Raw genomic sequence first — 20,792 nt, 5'->3', positions numbered from 1 at the left:
ATAAAAAGTTACTAGTCGGACTTTCCAAGAGCCTCTGAGTTGCCTCATACGATATAACGATGTTAATTTATTAGATAATACCAAGACTCTGTAAAGTTTAGCAAGTAACTTTTTACTCCTCAAGAATATCTATGTTTTGAAGATAGTTTTCGAAACAGGAAACTAAAATCGTTTAATTTGTTTGATAAGATCGCGTTCAAATTATTTATATGAATATTTCCAACGTTATTTCTAACACAGACTCAGATCGTGCGCGGTTGGTCGATTCTATTGCACCGAGAAACATGCCGCGAACTACCAATTAATTTCTGTGCAATGGTCTGCTATCTGACCCATATTTACCAAGAGTGACTCTTTCACCGTCTTTATCCATCAGAGAAAATAATTTCTGCAGTTTCTAATTTTCAACTTTGAGTATTATTGTTTCCCCCCCCCCCCCCCCCCCCCCGAAAAACATTGGAATACGTTCGAAAGGTGGGCAATTATTGTTTGCATCGCGAGTTCTTTTCATCGTGGACGACATTTCTAACTTTTATCGTTGCGATCTGACTTAAATCCGATTAGAAGGCTCCTGGTACAAGTCGGTTCTCGAATCGATACGATTTGGAATTTCTACTCTGGTGGTCAAACGCAGTCAGGCGAACGAATTCGACTCGAAAGGACAGGTTTTCGGTCGTGTTTACCGTAAACTTGTTGCGACTTTTCGAAACCATCGGTCGAGAAAAATCCCCTGGTGAACGGTGGCGATTTTCAGCTCTGTGTCCGCTCTCTTGGTTCCTAGACGACGGAGAAATGCCGCGCTTTACTTTTCCCGGCGATCGTCGAACCGTGACGACACGTTGAGAAGTGTCGTTCCTTTTTCTCGATTTTCGAGAACGAGTTTACCCCTTTCACACGACTGACATAATGTTTTCAACGATTATACGAGCTTCGACTCTGTGAGAAAAGTTGATCAATCGACGAGTTTGCAGTATATCGATCGATCCACGAAACCTGTCGGACTGGACTCTTTACTATATCGATAGAATTAGATCGGAAGTGGCATCGATGAAAAAGGAAGTTCTCGTGTTCGAGGTTAAATGAATCATTAAGTAGACGTGTCGAGAGTGTAATAGGTACTTATTAGAATACGTTATGTGCGCTTGCCTGCTTTAAATTGATTATTTCTACTTTCCCCGCCAGTAATAGAATTTAACAGAGATTGTTATTGGCTAAAATTTTACTCCTCGATTTTTTACATTTCTCGATATTTTAAGGTATAAAATTCTGTATCTATGGATTTACAGTGGTATCATTAAATGAGTTGCAAGAAACAAAATTCTATTTAAAAAAAAAAGATTTTCCTATTAGTCATAACGAAGCAAAATTATAGAGGACTTTCTTTCGCGCGATGTTTCAATTTCAAAATAAAGTTTCGTATATTTTGTAACGAACAGCGAGGATCGTTGCGTAAGTGTCGATGATTGGCCAAAGCGTCCACGAAACTTTTACAAGTCGTTCTTTACAAATCGTGTGTGCAAATTATCATGCAGATACGATTTTCTGTTTCGTGTTGCGAGGTATTCACACAATACCTGTTGCGTGTGCTTGAGTGGTCGATAATTTTACAAGCGTTGCACGAATAGAACCGATATAAATTCAATGGTCACGTGCAGAGGCTGGTCGTTCTACTTTCTAATTACGAAGACGGTTTGTTTTCCAACACCTTTGGCCCTATTTTCTCGTAATAACTGGCTCGTCGCCAAACACGAAATCTCTAAGCACTCGAGAATTGCGAGAACCGCGACACGCGCTCGCTATGAAATCGCAATCGGAGATGCGCACTTTCACTGAACGCACTTTCGGAACAATTTGCTATTGTAACATTTGATTTTCTTTCGCAACAAGTAGCTGGATAAAGTTGTATTTTAATCGTGTGCAACAATTGCGTGATTGGTCTTGGAAAGGAAAATTAATATTATTCCTGATACGACAAAGCAATAATGATTAGTGGAACTTACGTATATGGAGACAATTAATAACTAAATGAGTATGAATACTTAGTGTATGTCAGAGCTATTTGTCATATTCGGTACCAAGTGATTTCCACACTCGGTTACCTTTAACCTTTCAGCACGTTAGTCATAGTATTTATTGACTATTTTATCTGCAATCATTGATATTTGTATCAAGTAATTTATGACCACTGGTGGAATATGTCATTTTAAAAAAGTCTAAATTTTTGGTATATTTTTTATACAACTTCTCACATATCGAGAAGAAAAGAAGAGTTTCCATTGCTGAGAACAATTTTTAAAAAGTCTTAGAAATTCCAACAATCACCGGAAGAAACAGAGACTACGAGTCCGATTATTACAGGGTCAAGAAAATAGCCCTGAATTTTCTTTGCTTAAAGTAACGTCCCGTCGCGCCGTCCACAAGCATTCTTTTAAGGTACTTCCTGTCGAACAATGGGCCCTTGGATCGTCGACGTCACAATGGCCCCTTTGTTTCTTAGTATTTCTTTAATATCTCTCGGAAATTGTTACGCGGCCATTGTACAAATCCTCCGGGGTAATATATGGTGAATAAAAGCCGTTACATAAAAAAGCAAAAGACATATGACGAATTTATGCAAACTCTCATATCCCCGACACGATTAACGAATTCCGTAACGCCGATAGTGATTTCTCCTCGTTCGAGTGGCGTCGTTTCGTTCCCAGAGCGCATTCCGTCGAATTTTCTCAACGACCGACCTCGATTATCACCCATCTTGCACAATCGCACCGCGAGGCTCCAGAAACCATTTCCTTCACTATTTGAAACACCATAAGAAACACTATCGATTGCCCTTTAAAATCAACACGCGCTCAACCATTCTAATAAAAGTATTTTAAAAATCACGATACAACTTTTAAACATTACATCTTTGATTGGAAGTTATTCGAATAATTTTGCAAACAAACTGTACACAATAAATTCACTTTATATTAATGAATAGTGAAAACTTTGGAAATGTACAGTTACAGATACAGATCCGAAAATGTCGAAACGAAGAAGAGTTGCCCGTTGCCAGATCAATTAGAAATTGAATTTAAATAAGCAAATTGCGGAGCAAAAGGCAATATTATCATCATCCGTCAACGTTGAAACTCCGATGCATCGCGTTGTGCAAGCTCGACTCTAATAGTTACAACAATTCGCCCGTGTTGAAATTCGGCATTGGTCTCGTAACTCGAATGCGTCTGCAAAGAAAAGTTGCGGAAACCTGCCACGCGTTTTCAATTTTGTAATCGCTTCGAAAGATTTATAACGCGTCCCGTTAAAAGAAAAAACCAGTTTCACGACGAAACGATTATTGTTTTACGGCTACCGTCATACGCGGCCACCGTGGCAGCAAAAGTAAAAGCAAACAGATAACATTTTCCGTCGACACGATGTGGGCGTGTTGTGACAATGGTCTTCCAAGTGCTCGTAACGTATTCGCATTCCAGTTAGCGCGATGAAAGACACGGGCGCAAATGAACCATGCGATTTCTGTACACTATTGTTATCAGTGAAAAACGAGTCCAGTCTCGTAGAGCGAATTCTTCGGAGGAGAAAGAACCTCAAGAATCTCCAAAGTTTTTCGTATTAATATTAAATAACACTCGAAATGGAAATCGACACGTAACGAAGAAATGCTGCATTGAATAATCGTTTCTTCTTTATTTTCGTTAAGTAATCCTCCGTGAAACCTGACGATCGTTAAAAAAAAAAAAGAAACCCTGATCGAGTCAGAGAATTTTTCGTTTATTTCGTCCTCATGATTACGATAGCGGCTCAAACTGGCCATAAAAAAGAGAAACTTATAAGACCGACGCAGCAGCGATTTAACGAGTCGATTTCGCGCGAAAATTTCCTCGGGCAACGTCTTTGCGTTCGAGGTGTCGCGAAATTAGCCGCGACCGGAAACTCGTCGAGATTTCCCCCTTGGAAAATCGCGGGCCTTCCCGTTCATCGACGCGTGCGTTTTCCCGTTACGCAACTCGCGTCCGGTTTTCAGATGCAACTGTGTTGCATCGACTGTTATTAATGACGTAGAATGCTCGTTGGAGCGAACGCTGGAGCAGGAGGGGAGGGCAGTTTCTCTTGGCTTTAAACGCGGAAGCACTTGACTGAATATTTCGCTACACGATCTAATGGATCAGGCGTAATGTGTTCGAGATGCAACGCGTGTACACGTCGAGGGAGAAATTCGAAACTCGAAACTCGAAACTCGACGGGGTCCCGTTTCGTACGCAACGATCGAGAGATCATTGCGTCGACGGGAAGCTGCCTTTCTCTTGGATCTAATGAAATTACGCCCCTTGAACGCGTTCGTTGACACCTGGAATATTGGCTCTTCGATAGATCCCTAACCCTTGGACGGTTGATCGTTTCGCAGCTCGTGGTGGGTGAAGGATTCGTCAGGATTGATCAAAATTTGATTAGTAAATACCTATTTCAGTCGATTCCAATTTAATTTCCAAGTTTGGCACGGTAGATACGTATTTATTAGTCTTTGGATTCGTAAAAGAATTTCGATTTAATGCGTCTGAAAATGTTGTTTCACAACACTAGATCCCGTCTCCTTGTACTTCCAAAAGAAAAAGAGTTAATAGACGGATAAACTTCAGTTAAAATAATGTTTTAATATGTTGGGTGAATTTCATTTCACCTTTCAAGAGAGGAATCAATTTATACTGAAACTAGATAACGAGCAACTGAACCTGCTCTATTACGTGTCCCTATAAGGAACATCATGAATCACTGAGAATTTCCTCGATGAACTTTACGCGGATTGCTTCGATTAGGTTCTCGATCGAGTATGTTACGCAATAGAGGGTTAAAGGGTCGAACCTTTTACCGTTCAATTTCATAAATTTAACGCGTCAGAGGGAAAGAATATTTTCGGGCTAAATTGATTTTCCTTTATTTCGTTCGGCGAGGAACTGTTACGATGCTCCGGTAGTTTCAGCATCGTAACTTATAATCGAGATCATTATCAGAGAAAGTAATCGTTATTCAGGCTTCATGATACGCTCAGTAGGCTACGATGCTTATCACGAGTCGAACAATGTAGGAACAAAACGTGTTATGCACTTTCGATGGTTCGCACTATCGAACAAGGAATGTCGAAAGTTATCAGGAAACGAGCGAAATCCAACATCCTGAGGCAATTCTCCACGAAACGAAAGGAAAATTATATGCTGGGCAGATCGGGACGGTCGTTCATTGATTATTAAATAGAAAGGAAATCGAGAGACGGCTAAGGGAAAACGAAACAAAAGCAAAGTAAACAGCTCGACGCCTCGAAGTCAAGTAAAAGTTCTGAACGTACTTTTCCATACAAAATAACGTTTTTCCCATAGATCAGAACAAGACAAAATACCGAGTTCTTTTATCGAACTGCTCTATATTTCCAAATAGTTGTCAAGCATCTGTGTTACACCAATTACAGGGATACCAATGATTTCAAAAGCAACACCAGTAGTTTGCCTCTATAATTATCGAAACAAGAAATAAGAAAGAAACAGAGTAAAACCAGGCGTTGAAATCTTAATTCACACAACCGATAATCCTTATTCTCCATCCCCTTCGCTCTAAACTTCGAATTTGCGCAACGACTCCGGTTTATTGCGAACTCGTAGATCCATATCCCTTCGAACTATACCAAAAATATTCGTCCGGAGGGGCGTGGAGAAGGTAAAAGTGTTCGTAGACTCTTGAACCGTTCGAGCGTTGGCCAATCGCTCGATACAGAGCTAAAAAAACACACCCACCGTGTCCAACGTGGTGCAACGATCCATTCACCGAAAACTTTCTCCGAAAGGCAACAACAACCCCATAATAAAACGACTCTGATCAATCTCGAACAACAAGTCCATTAATTCGTCGGTGGAAAACGTTGGTCGAGTTATGCTTCTCTCGTTATCTCCTCTCGGGTTCCCTGCTGCGTTTCGAGGCGCTTCACCCTTGCAAATATGCAACTGTTCACAATTATTTCGCAACGGGGCATAAATTACACGCACACCTCGAGGGATCTACGTGCCGCAGTTTTTCCTAGCGATCATCGGCGCGCGTTGGCTCGGATATCACGGCGGCGTGATCTACCGTCACGGTGCACGCACATGTGTGCCGCGGTTTGTGGGCGACCTCGTGCCTTCGTACCCACAATCGAACCGACTCTCCACAAAAGCAGCTTCGGAGAATCGGTTTCTTCCACGTTTTCACCCTTCGACCCAATGGGAACAATACGGTCTCACGAAACAATTTTAATCGTTTCCGTCTCCGACGTAACCAGATGTCGGAAACACTTGTCTCTACGGATTTCTAATTTGCTTTATGGATCGATTTTTCTTTAAAACTTGATATTACAAACATTGCGTGGGATATTTATTTAGCATCATTGACATTGTCGGTGTAAAATTGTTTCGATGCAAAGTTGCAAGAGACAGTTTACTCTGTTGTTTTGTGTAATTTTTCTAGTGGTCGTCGCCTCTTCCTTCTTTCTGTTATCACTAATATCAGTAATTAGGATCGTTGCCTCGATTCAGCCTTCCAATGCTTCCCGTGGCTGCCAGAAAATGCCTTCGGAATTCAGTTTTTCCCGGTAACGGATTAGCATTTTCCTTCGAGAGGCATCTCGCGATTCGAAGAAAACGTTCGCGCTCCGAGGGTAACTTCTCCCCGCCCTCGCAATCCGGAGGCGCAAATTACACAGTTGCAACTTTATTTGTCCGTGGTAGGATCGCTAATTAATGCCGGTGCCAATCAACGGGGCGATCCGCGCTCGCGCTCGCCGTAGACTTATCATCAAGCTGTCGTTCTCGCCGCTCGGAACAACATCTTTTACCGTTGCGACAAGCAAATCCATGCCGTAACTCGATTCACGCAACAGGCGTGTAACGCGAATTCATTTTATGCAACCCGGCCAGGATTTTAATTGGATCCCAGCGACGGATTTATTAACAGAGACCGAAATTAAACAATCGGTCAGCTCCGTGTTATCCGTTGACGTAATATTCAAATTTCATTTAGAATTTCATTAACCTCATGACCAGTCTCTAATGGAACTCGAGACTTCTCGGAACAACGTTTTCAAATGTTACGACAATGTTTGAAATTTGAATAACGAAAGTTTCGCGATATCTTCCGTTGTTATTGCGGTTGTTATCGCGGTGCTCGTAGTTCACGGTAATTAATCGCCTTGACATTGTGTGACAGGCGAAAGAAATCGCGCGGCGATGACGTGGCTCACCTTGCTTTCAATGCAGAAAACCGATAGAAGAATGAACACGCGTGCGACTGGCTCTGGCGTGGTTAATAATCAGCGTGATCTGAGCGCGCAATTATTCGTAGGCACGGAGATCTCTGTTCCCAAGACCGTAACGTCGCTGGAATCCGCGACGAGCGAATCGCAAACTAGCATAACGATTTCATCAGGTTTTACGTAACGGGAAGCGACTCGATGAAAAACGAGAGGATCTCGTTCGCGCGTGGCGGGACTCGAGTCGCCTTTCTCGATTTCCTTCTTTACTCTGGGCTTTGCGCGAATACGCGCTGAAATTTACGGCTCGAAATCGGATTTTCCGAATCGATCCACGGCCCAGCGTCGTCTTTACGAGTCTGAGCCTCCATTGTAGCCGTTTCGGGAACAGATAATGCCTCGAGAAAATTTTATCGCCCCCGAACAAACGCGACGTTTCGATGCAATGGGATATTTGCTTGTCGATACTTGGAATTATAAACAATTATTTATTGACTTCAGACCGTGGACTTTGAAGTTCCTTCAAGAATCCAGAATAATAATGCAATACGAAAGTTTTTATATTCCTGTTTTATTTTATATGCGGATAGAAACAGGAAAAGGAACACGTTAATAAACTGTTTTTATGGTATTTATGTTTAATGTATTCCCTTCGATGGAAACGTCGAGAAACTGGGGCCGTGTCGCAATTCTTCGTCGATTTCGATTCCGTTCGAAGGCAATTAAAATTTTATTTCTCTCACGTTCGGAAGAAAGTAAACATAGAAAAGTACATTTTACGATAGAGAGTAGATTATATCGTTCTTAACTTATTGTTTATCTGGGAGATTGACTTCGTAACCGGTCTTTGAAATAGCAATTAAATTTTAAGTTCGAGAGAAAGGTCTCCGTGTGAAAATTATTATCAACTATATCACGAGCAACGTACGTACACACTCTGATTGCTACACGAAAGAATCGATTAAAAATGGAAATATTTAACAGACTTCAACGAGACAGTAGCTCGTAAACCTCTCCGTGCTCCGAGTTGTATACGATGTTCACCGTAATTCATCCTTGTTAATTTATTAAGTAACTCTTTACGAGGAGCTCGCATTCCGAGCGACGGGTTTCGATCGAATAGAAACGTTAGGGGGAACTAACAGCCTCTAAATGAGCACTTCGAGCGTTGATTTTATTCCCCGGTTATTGGTCCATAAATCCTCGTTCATTGTTAACCAACGAACGAACCGCTCGTAAAAATTGTCCTGCACCCCGTCCGGTGGCTATACAGGGTGGAACCAAACGGAAAGGAATTTCATTCGCAATTAAACGAAACACGTATCAAACGTATTTATAGAAGCATCAAATTGCAACGAACAAAATACATTAGATACCGCGAACGAGCATAGTTTTTATATAAATATTTCATCCATCGATCGTTTGTATAATTTCTAGATTTACGCGATTGATAAGAAATTTTCCTAGTTTCGAGTTGATCCAACAGCAAAAATTAGAATATTTGCTGAGATTTTTGTTTAATGAGGGTTGAATTTTCGAAAACTATTGCCCTTTCGATCGGGTACACCCTGTGTACGAGGCTGGTCGGTCGTCAATCATTCGATCGATGTTACCGTATCCCTGTTACAAGCATTTTCGAGCACGCCTAACGAAGCGTCGTGTTAATCATTTTTCCCTGCCGCAGCGCGGAATTCGCTGCATTAATCGCGGCGGCGCTTCCGGTTCAGCGGGGCTTGAACTACTTTCCAGCGGTTTCCACGGTGAACCGTAGCGATTTTCCCTCGAGATTTAATTAAAGTCGGACGGGAACGCGTGATTACAGGCGAAACAATTTCGACTTTCGTTTTTGGGGTAAAATTTTGTGCTTGGAGATTAGGAGAGAACCGTTTACGAAAGTGGAGGATGCTATAATTGGAGAGTCGCAGATGCAGTTTGCTGCGAATTAATAGAATCGATGTTTCTGTTTCAGAAAATTCTGCTGGCCTTCGTTGTAGTTGTCCTGGCGGTGGCCTCAGCTCAGGACTACAGTCAACTCTTCGCAGGATTCGGCCCTTATCTCAGGCAATCCGCCGGGATGCGGGATCCACGATCGAACAGGGGTACGTAGAATCGTCGCGTCGATCGTCGATACCCCGAATACCCGTCTGCGAGGTTCCATTATTTTTTCTTTCCACTTACAATCGTCTTTGGAAGGCACATTCATAATAATTCACCTCATTAATTTAGGATAAACGATACCATTTAAGACTTTGTAATACACATATTTTAATTAAAGTCTGCAAATAAGTTGATACGCCCAGATTCTGTGTTATCTTCGAATCCAGTATTAGTGTTATAGATTATGTTTACTAATTGCTAGAGCAGCAGACCCCCGGCGAATTTACGCGGTAATTAAATTCTGCGAGCGTGCCCACTGAAGCATGACGCGATTGTAAACGAGACCGATTATCTCCAGATCTCATGATCGCGAAATCGAGGGCGGAAATTATGACGAAGGAGGAAGAAGGAACGATGACAATCTCGATATCGGTTCCATGGCGTTTCCGCGAACACGTGAACACTTTTACCGGAACAGGTTTGCCGGAGCCACAGTGGAGATTTGTGGGAGACTCGTGATTAACCTAACGCGTTCGTTTAGAGAAGAAAGTTCATGTTTACGAATGCAGAAGATCAATTCTGGCCCGATTTCTCGATGCACATGTGAACCACCGTGCTCGAGACTCGTATCGATCTTTTACGGTTCGGTTAATCGCTGGTTAATTGGCCTGCCAAGAATATGGGTAATGGTCGGTTCAGATTTTTCTCCTTTGTGGAAACCAGGAAACATAATCACCGAACGAAGTTTCAGCTTCTGTATCTGACAAGTCCTTATTTGTTGATTTTTTAGTTTGATCATTTCATTCAGAAGGCAAATTGAATAATGTTTATTAGTAGTTTTCTATTTTCACAGACAAGATTGAAGCAGCTTGAAAATAAATTTTCCAGAAAACGAAATATCCTACGAAGAAAACGTATAATATATTTTATATTTTGAGTTTATTTTTTATACCCCGTTCGCGGTATAATGATTCAATTAATTGGCCAATTAACTAATTGGTTGCTCGTTTCTTTGCCACATATACTTTTCTGAAACTTGTTTTGCTCGAAGAGATCAACAAGAAGTAACTCGATTTATCCAAGTTCAAAACTCTTTTTTATCCGAATGCCTCCAGAGTCTCTGCGACAATTATCTCGGGTTTTCTCGCATTCTAAAATTAGTTCCGTCGATCTGACATTTACTGTGTGCCACGTGTCGATGCACACGTAACCAGGATACGCGGTCCTTGCGATCGAGCGGAATGCGGCGCGAGCGTACGTGCGCCGGAATGGGTGCCAAGTTCAAACTCACCTACAATAAATATCACCGGGAAAGTGGCGCTGACAAAACGCCGAGTTGCGCTCAAACTGGTCGATTCGTAGCCACCGTGCGTGTTAGGTCATTCGTTCCACGGCGTTTCAGTTTTTCGTAACGATAAATCTTTCTCCCCTGTGACTCAACCTCGTCTCGATAACTTGGATCGCGATTCCTTTCCACGATCCTCTTCATCAGCGTGTTTATAAAACGTCGAGCAGAACCGGCAGAGTCAACGTAAGAGAGCTGCAACGAAAGATCGAGCAAGGAAAGGTCGTCGCGGAGGTCCTCGGATCGCGTCGATCGTCGATCGTGCTCGAACAACGACCGTGAAAGCCACCGACTTCGCGATCCTTGCGTAAACGATCCAGCAGTCCCGGAACGATTCGTCCCGCGCAGATCTACGATTTGTTCGTGCAAGTTTCGATAAAGATCACCCGTGCAGTGCCGGTGCTCGCGATCTTGACGGGTCATCAAGGTCGCTGGAACTCTCGCGCGATCTCATCGATACGCGATCTCCGCCAGGCAAGCAGCGAAACGGTGGCTGAAAAGATCGCGATTTGACAGGTCGTTACCGAGACCTCGTTAACGTTTATGATTTTTCATAAATGGTAATGCTCGTGGGAAGAACGGGCCGCTTCTAATTAAAATTCCAGCGAAGATTGAAATCCGACCGACGGAAACGCGAACACGACACGACGCCGATCGCTCGCTGGACCGTTTGACGGATGACGTTTAATGTTTCGCGCGACGTCTGATGCAACTCGAGCCGATTCCGTTCGCCAAGGCGTATTAATCATTCTATTAATTTTTTTACCGTTCCGCGGGACGCTTGCAAAGCGGAATATCGTTGCACCGTAATTTGCAATTAAACAAGAGAGTGATTCTGCGTTCAAAAATAAGTCGAAAGAAAGTATAGCTTCCTTGCTGCGTCTGTCCATTAATCGCTGTTTCTACTTATACTAGAGTTTGACACCTCCATCATGAAAAAAAATATTTTCGTCGAAATTCTCATCCTTTTCTTCGACAAAATGGTATCGTTAAATGAAAATCATGGATTAACGAATGATTTTAAACTACATAATCGTTTCCTTTGCCAGGTCCAGTGTTGTTCCCGCCCGGTCCTCCGCCGAACAGCGCCGACACGAGCGGAGTGGTAGCGGGCGCGAGCGGATACGGCTTCGTGCCACCCAACCCAGGTAAATCGTCGTTTGGATTCTGAGCGGCGAGATAAGCGACCGCTTTTTTCGTTCGCGCGAGGAAAGAACGGGCGAAAAGAGCGATACGAGAGGATAGACCACCAAAGACTCACTGAGGCGACGAGTAACTTTTGGGGGGTGGGCCGGAGAACTAACCCCGAGCACCGTCGCGCAACCCTGCGGCTCCTCTCGCAGCCCTGTGCACTTAACTTGTGAATAAAACGCTATTTATTTGTTGCCACACACGTCGAATCATCCAGCCGTCCCTGTCCCAGTTTACTCTATCGTATCTTCGTAGCTAGTTAAACGAACCACGCAGTTGCGTCGATCGAACGTCACGCGATTTCATCCTGAATCTCGCCATTTTTACGCTTTGGTTTCCATGTTTGCGCAGAAGCAATTTCATTTAAATATCCATCGAGCACGCGCGTTCTTGATTAATCGCTAAACTGTTCGCGTACACAATGTCAATGAATCCAATCGCCTCCAGGATCCGAGCGGAGGCCACACGCTCGATCCTTGGATCGTTTCCGCGAAAGACGATCCCATCCTGTTCGCGATCGTGAACCCGCCGAGGACGAGGATCCTCTACCTCTCGAGCCTCTAACAAACGCCTACGAGGAAGAGTAACGCAACCTTCGTGTCACTCGAAAGCGACCTTCCGCGTAGACTTCAGAAGTCACTCGCAAAGAACGAGGGTGTTTGTTTAACGCTAACCTGTCGCGTACGCACTAATAAGATGTACATATGTGTGCTAATCCGCGCTAAGAAACGTACGGTTGAATAGACCGGACGTCTGCTCCAATTCCTATACTTGTGTTGTTAACATTTTGTACATAAGACAGAGAAGATGCGAAAGGTAAGTCATTTGCTATGGTACTATACGAGCTTCCAGTTTCTTGCTGACTATAATAGTTTTGTATATATTGTACATAGACTAGCTTTATGTATTTACACGTGATAAATTAACGTAGAAAATCGCTGCACGCGGAAATGTCGTTAATAAATAAGACGAAGGTTAGGTTGAATACGCGAGAACCTCTTTGGAATATCAATCACTATATCTTACGGTTTATAATCGATGAACGAACAGATCCAATCCCGAGATAGCAGTATTTTCTCTCGTAAATCGCGTCAGGAAATAATCCTGGTGGAAATGGCGGCCCCTGTAGCCTCGGTTTCTGGATCCTCGTCCAGTTGCGATTTCCTGGTAGATGGTTCGCAGTGTCGAACAGGGAATACCGGTTTCCTCGAAGAAGAGTCAGCCTTGGCGGGATCCACTTAGGCGAAACCGCTTTATGGCGGGTTGGTGAAAGTGTTTTCGTCGGCCTCGTGACTTAAACTCGTTTGCGCGCGTAACCTTACTCAAACCACTTCGCGTGGCGTAACAGGTGCTCCGAGGTCACTCGGGTCGACAACAAGGTCGCGCCTTTTTCGGTACCTTGAAATCGGACTTCCGGTGAGGTCGTTAGACTTCCATCGTCCGATCTGTCACGGTCAAGTTCGCCACTCTTTGTTTCACCGTGTTTCTTTGCACTTTCTCGACGTCGCGAACTATCGCCGCGAAAAGCGTTTCTCGAACGCGTCGAACGTTTCATAAATAATTATTATTCTCCACCAAATCCGGCCATAAAAATCTGCCAGTCGCTTAAGCGGAAAAAAATGATCGCCGAGTAAAATTAAGAGTGAAATTCAATTTGCATTTTTCTCCGTCTCGAACGGGTAACGCTTAATACGTTACGTGGTTTTTACGACGAGACGGGTTCGGTCCCGGAGTCCACGTAGGAGGTAAATTGAGGATTTATAATCACGAGCATGCATGATTGCACGTCATTAGGCTACCGTTGCTCGCTTTACCGTGGGTCAGCGTCGTTAACGAATTAACCATTGCGCGCATTTCGCCGCGCCTTTCACGCGAAAGGATATAATATGGCTCGCGGTTCTCGTACGCTTTGGTAACGAGGAACGGTAATATAACTTAAAATAATCGTAACGAACGGTTATTTAATCCGTCGTGAATTTTTAACGGTCGTTTCGCGCATAATTTTGCCAACGTCCGACCGTTCGTAGTCGCGCAAGCGAGGCGGTCGAGAGATAATTTAAGAGAAACAGGCCCTCGATCGCGAAACCCGCTGCCCTTTGAAGCATTACGAGACACACACCGTGATTATAAGTAATAGCGGTAAATTAAATTACCGTTCTGTACCGTTTTCCTGCAGGAACGACTTTGTCCCGGATATTTGCTTCGTTTGTAGGATCTTTGGATAATAAATTTCTTGGAGATACATTCGATCCTTTGACAGCAAAAGTTGAAAGTCTTTCGGGAAAGTAGCAACGTTTAGGAAACTGGTTTTCAAGAACCGCAAACACCGAGACATAAAAATATCTATAAAAATGTGACAGGTACAAATTCGTTCTAATGTACTCAGATTTTTCGATTTAGACTGCCAATTAAGAGCGTTGGTTGATATTCCAGTTTTTCTCGGGGAAAAAACCGCACGAACGAAATAAGTGACAGTTTCACTTCGGAACACCTGTTCGCAAGATTGAAATTTCGATATAAACGAAACAAAAGAAATCCCTCCAGAAAAATGTCTTCTTCGTTTCTTATCGTCGATTTCTCCCTGTGGGAACCAGTTTTCGAAGCTGTGGTCGCATTTCGCTCGAACTGTGGCGAACAATGGCCGCCGGGTACCGTGGCGTTTTCAATCGATCGCGGCGGACACAGAAGTCGATCGAGGCGTAAATAAATCTTGGAGACGCGTCGGTTATGAGCTCGTACATCGTATATCTTTCTGGGCGGTTTTATACTCGTTAATGCTCGCGAATACGACGCGAGGGAACGTAAATCTCGGCCACCGGGCGGTGATTAACGTCGCGGCGCTCTAAGGGTAAGAAACCGCGTTAAAACCCGCGTCGGGCCCGGCAGTCGTTGGAAAACGACCGCTACTTTATCGAGATAATTCGCGAGATTAGCTCGCTGGCTAGGCCGATAACACGAGTACGGAGCATTATTTAATTTGCCGCTCGTTAAACATGCGCCACTGATCCGTTGGAAGATACTTTCATATGGTAGCCATTGTTCCTTACTGCGAGCTAATATTTTTATTATCTTTCGAACTCGAAGACCACGGGGTTGGCGCGCCTATTTTCCAGACCAAACCCTTCGAATTGTCCGTGAGACGAAAATTTTGCTTTTCTAAAATTCGAGAGTCGTATTTAGATTCCTTTTTGTTCGTCGTATTAACGATGAAATACGAGGGAATAAATACTACCGTTCTTTTAGAAATTCTGTCCATCGTAGCAATCATCCTGATGTGAAGTTGTAATCTTTAATGTTTAACCTATGGAGGGTTTCCATGGCCTCTTCTACGCGTTCAGAGATTGGTCGAAGCTTTCAGAAATCAAAGCTCACGGTAACCTTGAGCGAGGCTCGTGCTCGACCATCCGCGTTTAGTTAGGCGACGCGCAAAGAGCCGCTACCCTCCGGACGTTCCTGTCCGGAAATTTCTCTGGGGTCGAAAAGGAGGGCGTGAAAAACGAAGTTTCATTTCCAGGGATGCTCCCTAAGAAGAGAATTCCGCCGTTCGGGAGCATCTCGACTAAGTGCTTCACGGGATATTAGCTTGAAACGCACAGAAAGTACGACAGAGTTTTACCTATCGTACCAAGCGTACCGCTTCCAATCGTAAAGGAACACTCGTTCGAGTAATTTTATTCAGGGGAGGAACGCACTCTGAAGCTCGTTAAAACGCAGCAAAAACGATTAGGTGAAATTCTGCAAAATGACCAAAAATATTTGTCCTGTACTTGTTTTTTATCGTTCATGTCGAAGGGGTGAATTTCACGCAGTGAACTTATTTGCTCGAATATCTCACGAACTATTAAAAATATAGAAGAAGCGTAAAGGGATGAATTTTGCATTTCCTTGTAAGGAATCTAATTGTACAAACAGATTGGTAAAAATTGCATTTGTTTAAAGACTATTATACAAAATCTTATTAAAGTTGACCCGAAGAGTGGTGAGAAAGACTAATGATAACAATGAAACAATGGCTGGCGTGGAATTCTCGAATCGGCCGGGGCGAATGCAAAAGTAGAGAAAACAATAATCTTGAAAAGTTAGTCCCCTGAAAAATTAATCAACCGTAGCATCGAGAGACGCGAGCAACAAATAGCCCTTCTCGAGAACGAGCACTCTCGCGAGCCTGCCACCCTCGAGGGGGTCTAAATTTACGAACGCCCTTTAGGCTCCCTAATGGAACTTACTCGGTTCTCCCTTTTGCGTCGCGGTTAACTTTATTGTCAGCGTCGCGTACGGGCTGGCGCGCGGAGAGAGCTCCCGGAGCCCAGCGGCCAGAAAACCGAGCACTTACCAATCAAAGGGAGAAGACGAGAGGGAAGGGCGTCGAGGTACGGTGACGAGGGTCCTGTAATTAACGGCTTTGAAGTGGTCCCGGGCCTGACTTCTCATTACCGGTGGTCAGGTGTCCCGATGATTACTCACGGAAACGGGAGTTTGCCAGTTAACCAAGCAATCGTAGATGAAAATCGCGCTGGATCTCGCCTTCACCGGGGAATCTTCGTGGCTACGAAAACTCTGTTAGGAAAGAAAGGCTTTTCGATGGAGAGTGTCGAGAAAAAGTGCTTCGAGATTTTAATAGTCGACTTCTATTTTAAATACCTCCGATGTTAATAAAGTTGACGTTGAAAAATACATTTGTCCAACCTCGCCCCCGCACCAAAGATTTTAACTAATAAATAAATGTGTGTAATTTTTTGTTGCAGCCTTCTACAGGTACTTCTATTATTAACGGATAACTGGCATCGCAAGGGTATCGATGACGAAGGTGGAGGACCGAACATCATCGATAGGAAGCAGTACGGATCCAAAGAGTCCCCAGAAAGCTATCGAGGATCCTCGTAAGGAGCAATTCAGGGGAAAAGAATTCTGTGCTCGCACATAGTGTGTGGCTCAAGAATGTTTAGCGTGTGAGTGCTAGAACGTGTTTCTAATGGTACTCGAGGACGCTTTTAACAGTATTTATGTATACAGAGATGCAAAGCTAATATATATGCCTAATATATTTCTGTAATTGTAGCCATTAAGTTCGAAGCGGTTCACGGAAGCGTTGGTATAGTATAATTTCGATTTTTATCTCGCAATTTTTTAGACTCTTCTCTCTACAATTCGTCATTTAATTCGGGTCGTTAAAAGTTGTTGAATTTTCCTTCAGACACTCGTTGTTTACGAAACGATGTCGATCCAAACCAGTTTGCCACGATCGATTAAGAAAGTCCGTCGTCCAGTGTTTACTATTCAACGTTGATGAAATAGCGTTTAATCGAAACGAACAGGCCAGCGAAGCCTAACGCCAGTCGTCGTTGAACCGTTACCGGCGATCGTCGATCCCCAAAAGTGAATATAAAATCTTGTAAATATGTGTTGCTTTATCGCGATACGGGATTGTCGATCATGGAACGCTTTATCGCGATGAAAGAAATTTTTTCTCGACGGTCGGTTGATTTTTCGTAATTCGATCACGATTTGCATTGACACGCATGCCTGCCTCGGCCGTTTAAATCTCGGTCGAGTTCGTGCCCAACCGTTTTAATTATGGCTGTACTTGAAAATGACACATGCGAGCGTCGAATCCGTCGCCGGAAGGAACATTTGTTCTTTGATATTTTGATAAACTTTAGTCAGTTATCGACGTCTTGCAGATAAATTCGTAAATTTATTTAGCAAAGACACACGTTAGAAAAGAAATATTAAACGTAACGTCTAGTCATGTTTTCTGACGATTTTACTTTTCTCTGGAACAATATGCCGCGATAGGTATGGAGATCCGCGACATAATAGAAGCAAAACAGTAAGAAGCAATTACAATAAGAAACACGGTCAGGCCAATAAATCGGCGGGAGATCGATACAGCCGCGATCGGCTCACATTTTCAGCGACGCTTGCGAAAGTTCTCGACGTTAATGCGGCTTCGACGGCCGCTCTCGATTCGTTCGAGGCGAAACTATGCCTGGCAATAACAACGGACGTCCATCGTGACTATGCTCGTGACGTAATTGCCTCCGATTATCGAAGACGCTGAGCGGCGATCTCGTTAGCGTAATTACGAACGACGCGCGGATTATCCGGGCGCAACGATCCACGGGGAAATTAATTCCGCGGCGAAATCATGATCGCGGTGAAGTCTGCTTGATAATTGATACGACGGGTGTATCGGAAACATCGGAAACCGGCACGAGAGGGAGGGATAGGCATTATCGGGCATAATGATCGTTAGCGAGTCATTGGCAACCGAACGCGTCGATATTTCTAATCTAGATTCTGCGATTCGATGCTCGGTTAATTAACAGAGAATCTTTCGCCTTTAATTTTGCGGTTTGTTCTCGACTAGCTCAAATAGAAAATTAAATATATTAAATACAAGTTGTAATAATAACATTAATAGAAATTATACGATTTATTTGTACAGAATGAATCCTTCGAAGGTGGTACAGAAAATGTTTATAATTTCCTTCTCTATTTAACTCGTGTATTATACTTTACTTTGTGCTTATATTTGTAGTACATATGGTGAGAATTATCGAATAAGTACTATTATATACCAAAAAGACTGTTCCATAGTGAGTTTTACAAATGAGAGCCAGGTGATTTGACACTTTAATGACCGCAAGTTTCACGCGAAAACAATTTCAATTTCTGACATTTTATAAATGTGCAAATATTACCTCCACTTAGTCTTATAATTACGAAAACATACGAATATCAATTTTACTAAGTCCTCGACAATCTCGACAAATAAGTGACCGAAACGGTAAAGTCACTTACTCGTAATGGTGGCCGTTAAAGTATTAAAAATAAATCTAAGATATAGAATAACATTTTTTCGTACGAGAGTCTCTGTTTACGAGAAAATTTGAAAACTTGTTTCGGTCGAAAGTCCATGCAATAAGTCCGGCTATAAATGTCTATTACGCTTGTAAATGTTTTTTAAGCAACAATTTATAACCAGAAATATTACTTTCGCGTAATTAAATTTATACGCATAGAAACACGACCCGGAAATGTAGAGATTCGTGGGCTGGGTAACTCGGTCGAGAACGTTACTCGGACGAAAAAATATTATTCTACGTTTTTCGTTTATTTTTGCATGTAGAATCGCTCTGTTTTCGATTGTGCCAGCAGTTGCGAGACGTGCAGGCCTTGCGCAGGCTGACTCGCAATTCCTTCTAAAACTGATCCTTGAATCTCCCATCTATGCATAGCGCAGATACACAATCGCATTCCTCTATAAACGTCTGCAAACAAGTTTCTGGGCCCGTGCCACCAAGGTCTTACAACGCAGGTAAATAATATTAATAATAATTCTGCTTTATACGCACAAGAAAAATAGGGGTGGTATCGTGGTGAAAATATTACGGTCATTTAGAAAGTCTATCAAACAAAATAATTTTTCATTGCGACGACGTTAGGCCAGACGCGTTAGGAATATCCAAAAAATATTACACGAATCTCGGTGATAAATCCTATCGTACATACATTATTCTACAGATATTGCCCCATTTGATTATCACTTCGTGCGTTGCATCATAGTGGGTGAAAAATTTGAAAATATCAGGCTATCAAGATTTGAAATATTGTGTTTGTTACAAAATTCGACCCAGACTTATTGGATGACCTGATATTTTAGATTACTGGAACTTGCACGATAACGTAGACGAATTTAGATTTCCTAAATGACGTATCTGTAGTTGGCTAGCCTCGAAGTTAACGAAGACCCTTGATTCTCGAGGAGCTCTGGCCACGACTCTACTCTTATCGTCGCAAAAAGTAACGGGTCCGGAATTAGAAGGCTTAGCAGGAGATTTGAAAGCGTGCGGAGAACGTTAATACGTCGTTCCGTCCCGCGGGAAACGAAATACACGCCGTTCTCCGACTGTCACACAAAGCTAATGGCTGAGTCAGCGGGGCTAATCTCTCTCGTAAATGATTAACGAGGCGTTCGTTGGATCATCAAGATTTACCGTAGCTCCACTTTGTCCGGCTGGAACCACCGTGATCTTAATTATAAATGTTTTTCCTTTGCGAGGGATCGCGGCGTGCTAGGTTGTCTGACTAACAACGTCTGTATCTACTTGCGATTTCGAGACCATCGACTCGCGCTTCGTCTCTTTCAGAACGAACCAGATAGAATTAATCTGTTACCACTCGCGTGATTTGTCGTTCAAATGATCAATTTCGACATAAATTTATAGGAAAACTTTCCGCAGATTTTATTTCAAATGCAAAAATAGGAAATTACTATTCGTCTTCCTCCTTCTTCGTTCTTAAATCCTCGATGGAAGCTTCCCGGAGGTCTCAACGGATCTGAAAGAAGTACTCGAGTCGCCACAGACACGCGACGTCGTTTTAAGGTCGAATCGTCGGTTGAAAAATAGCGAATTAGCATTTTAAAAGTTAAATATCCGTGAAATAACGTAAGATCCGTTGCTTTCCCTTCGATTTCGTCGATTCCTGCGCGACGTACGTTTCGAACGGCGATACGCCGGAAGCAACGTCGATACAATTACGCGAAATTGACGTGGTTACGTTGGTCCGAGCGAGACAAAGAGAGAAAAATAGAAGGTTAATAACGAAAGATAGACGCGCGAGGGAAAGCAACAATTCCCAATCACAGGCGGCAGCTTCGTGTCTCGACTATAAAGCCCACATAATTCCCCGAGCTGTTGGAACGTTTTCCGTGGCCCACCCTCTATCGTCGCATACTTCGAACCGGCGCTCTACAATTGGTATCGGTAGCTTCCAGTCTACCGAACAAATGCCCAATCGATTATCGCCCGGCGTGCATTTTGGTGGTTTCCAGCGAAACGAATTTATCGGAAGCCCGTCGAATAAGTAAACAGCCGGTTTGGC

The 20,792-nt window shown here is 43.1% G+C and overlaps 1 protein-coding gene across 3 annotated transcripts in view; it reads left to right on the top strand.

Moving 5' to 3' along the window:
• Positions 1–19,027, top strand: part of Wat (worker-enriched antennal transcript) — a 48,150-nt gene extending 29,123 nt beyond the window's left edge. For 2 of the 3 annotated variants that reach the window (XM_076774152.1, XM_076774153.1), the window contains exons 2-4: positions 9,240–9,369; positions 11,762–11,860; positions 16,649–19,027. In XM_076774152.1, the coding sequence (XP_076630267.1) occupies positions 9,240–9,369; positions 11,762–11,860; positions 16,649–16,674 (255 nt within the window). In that variant the 3' untranslated portion in view covers positions 16,675–19,027. The remainder of the gene's footprint in view (positions 1–9,239; positions 9,370–11,761; positions 11,861–16,648) is intronic. The other variant, XM_076774154.1, reaches the window with a different exon arrangement.
• Positions 19,028–20,792: the final 1,765 nt, after the last annotated feature.

This window comes from Colletes latitarsis, chromosome 10 (assembly GCF_051014445.1).
Source record: "Colletes latitarsis isolate SP2378_abdomen chromosome 10, iyColLati1, whole genome shotgun sequence".
NCBI classification, from domain to species: Eukaryota; Metazoa; Arthropoda; class Insecta; order Hymenoptera; family Colletidae; genus Colletes; species Colletes latitarsis.
Note: the sequence above shows the minus strand (reverse complement) of the source record. Positions and strands in the feature narration are given on the sequence as shown.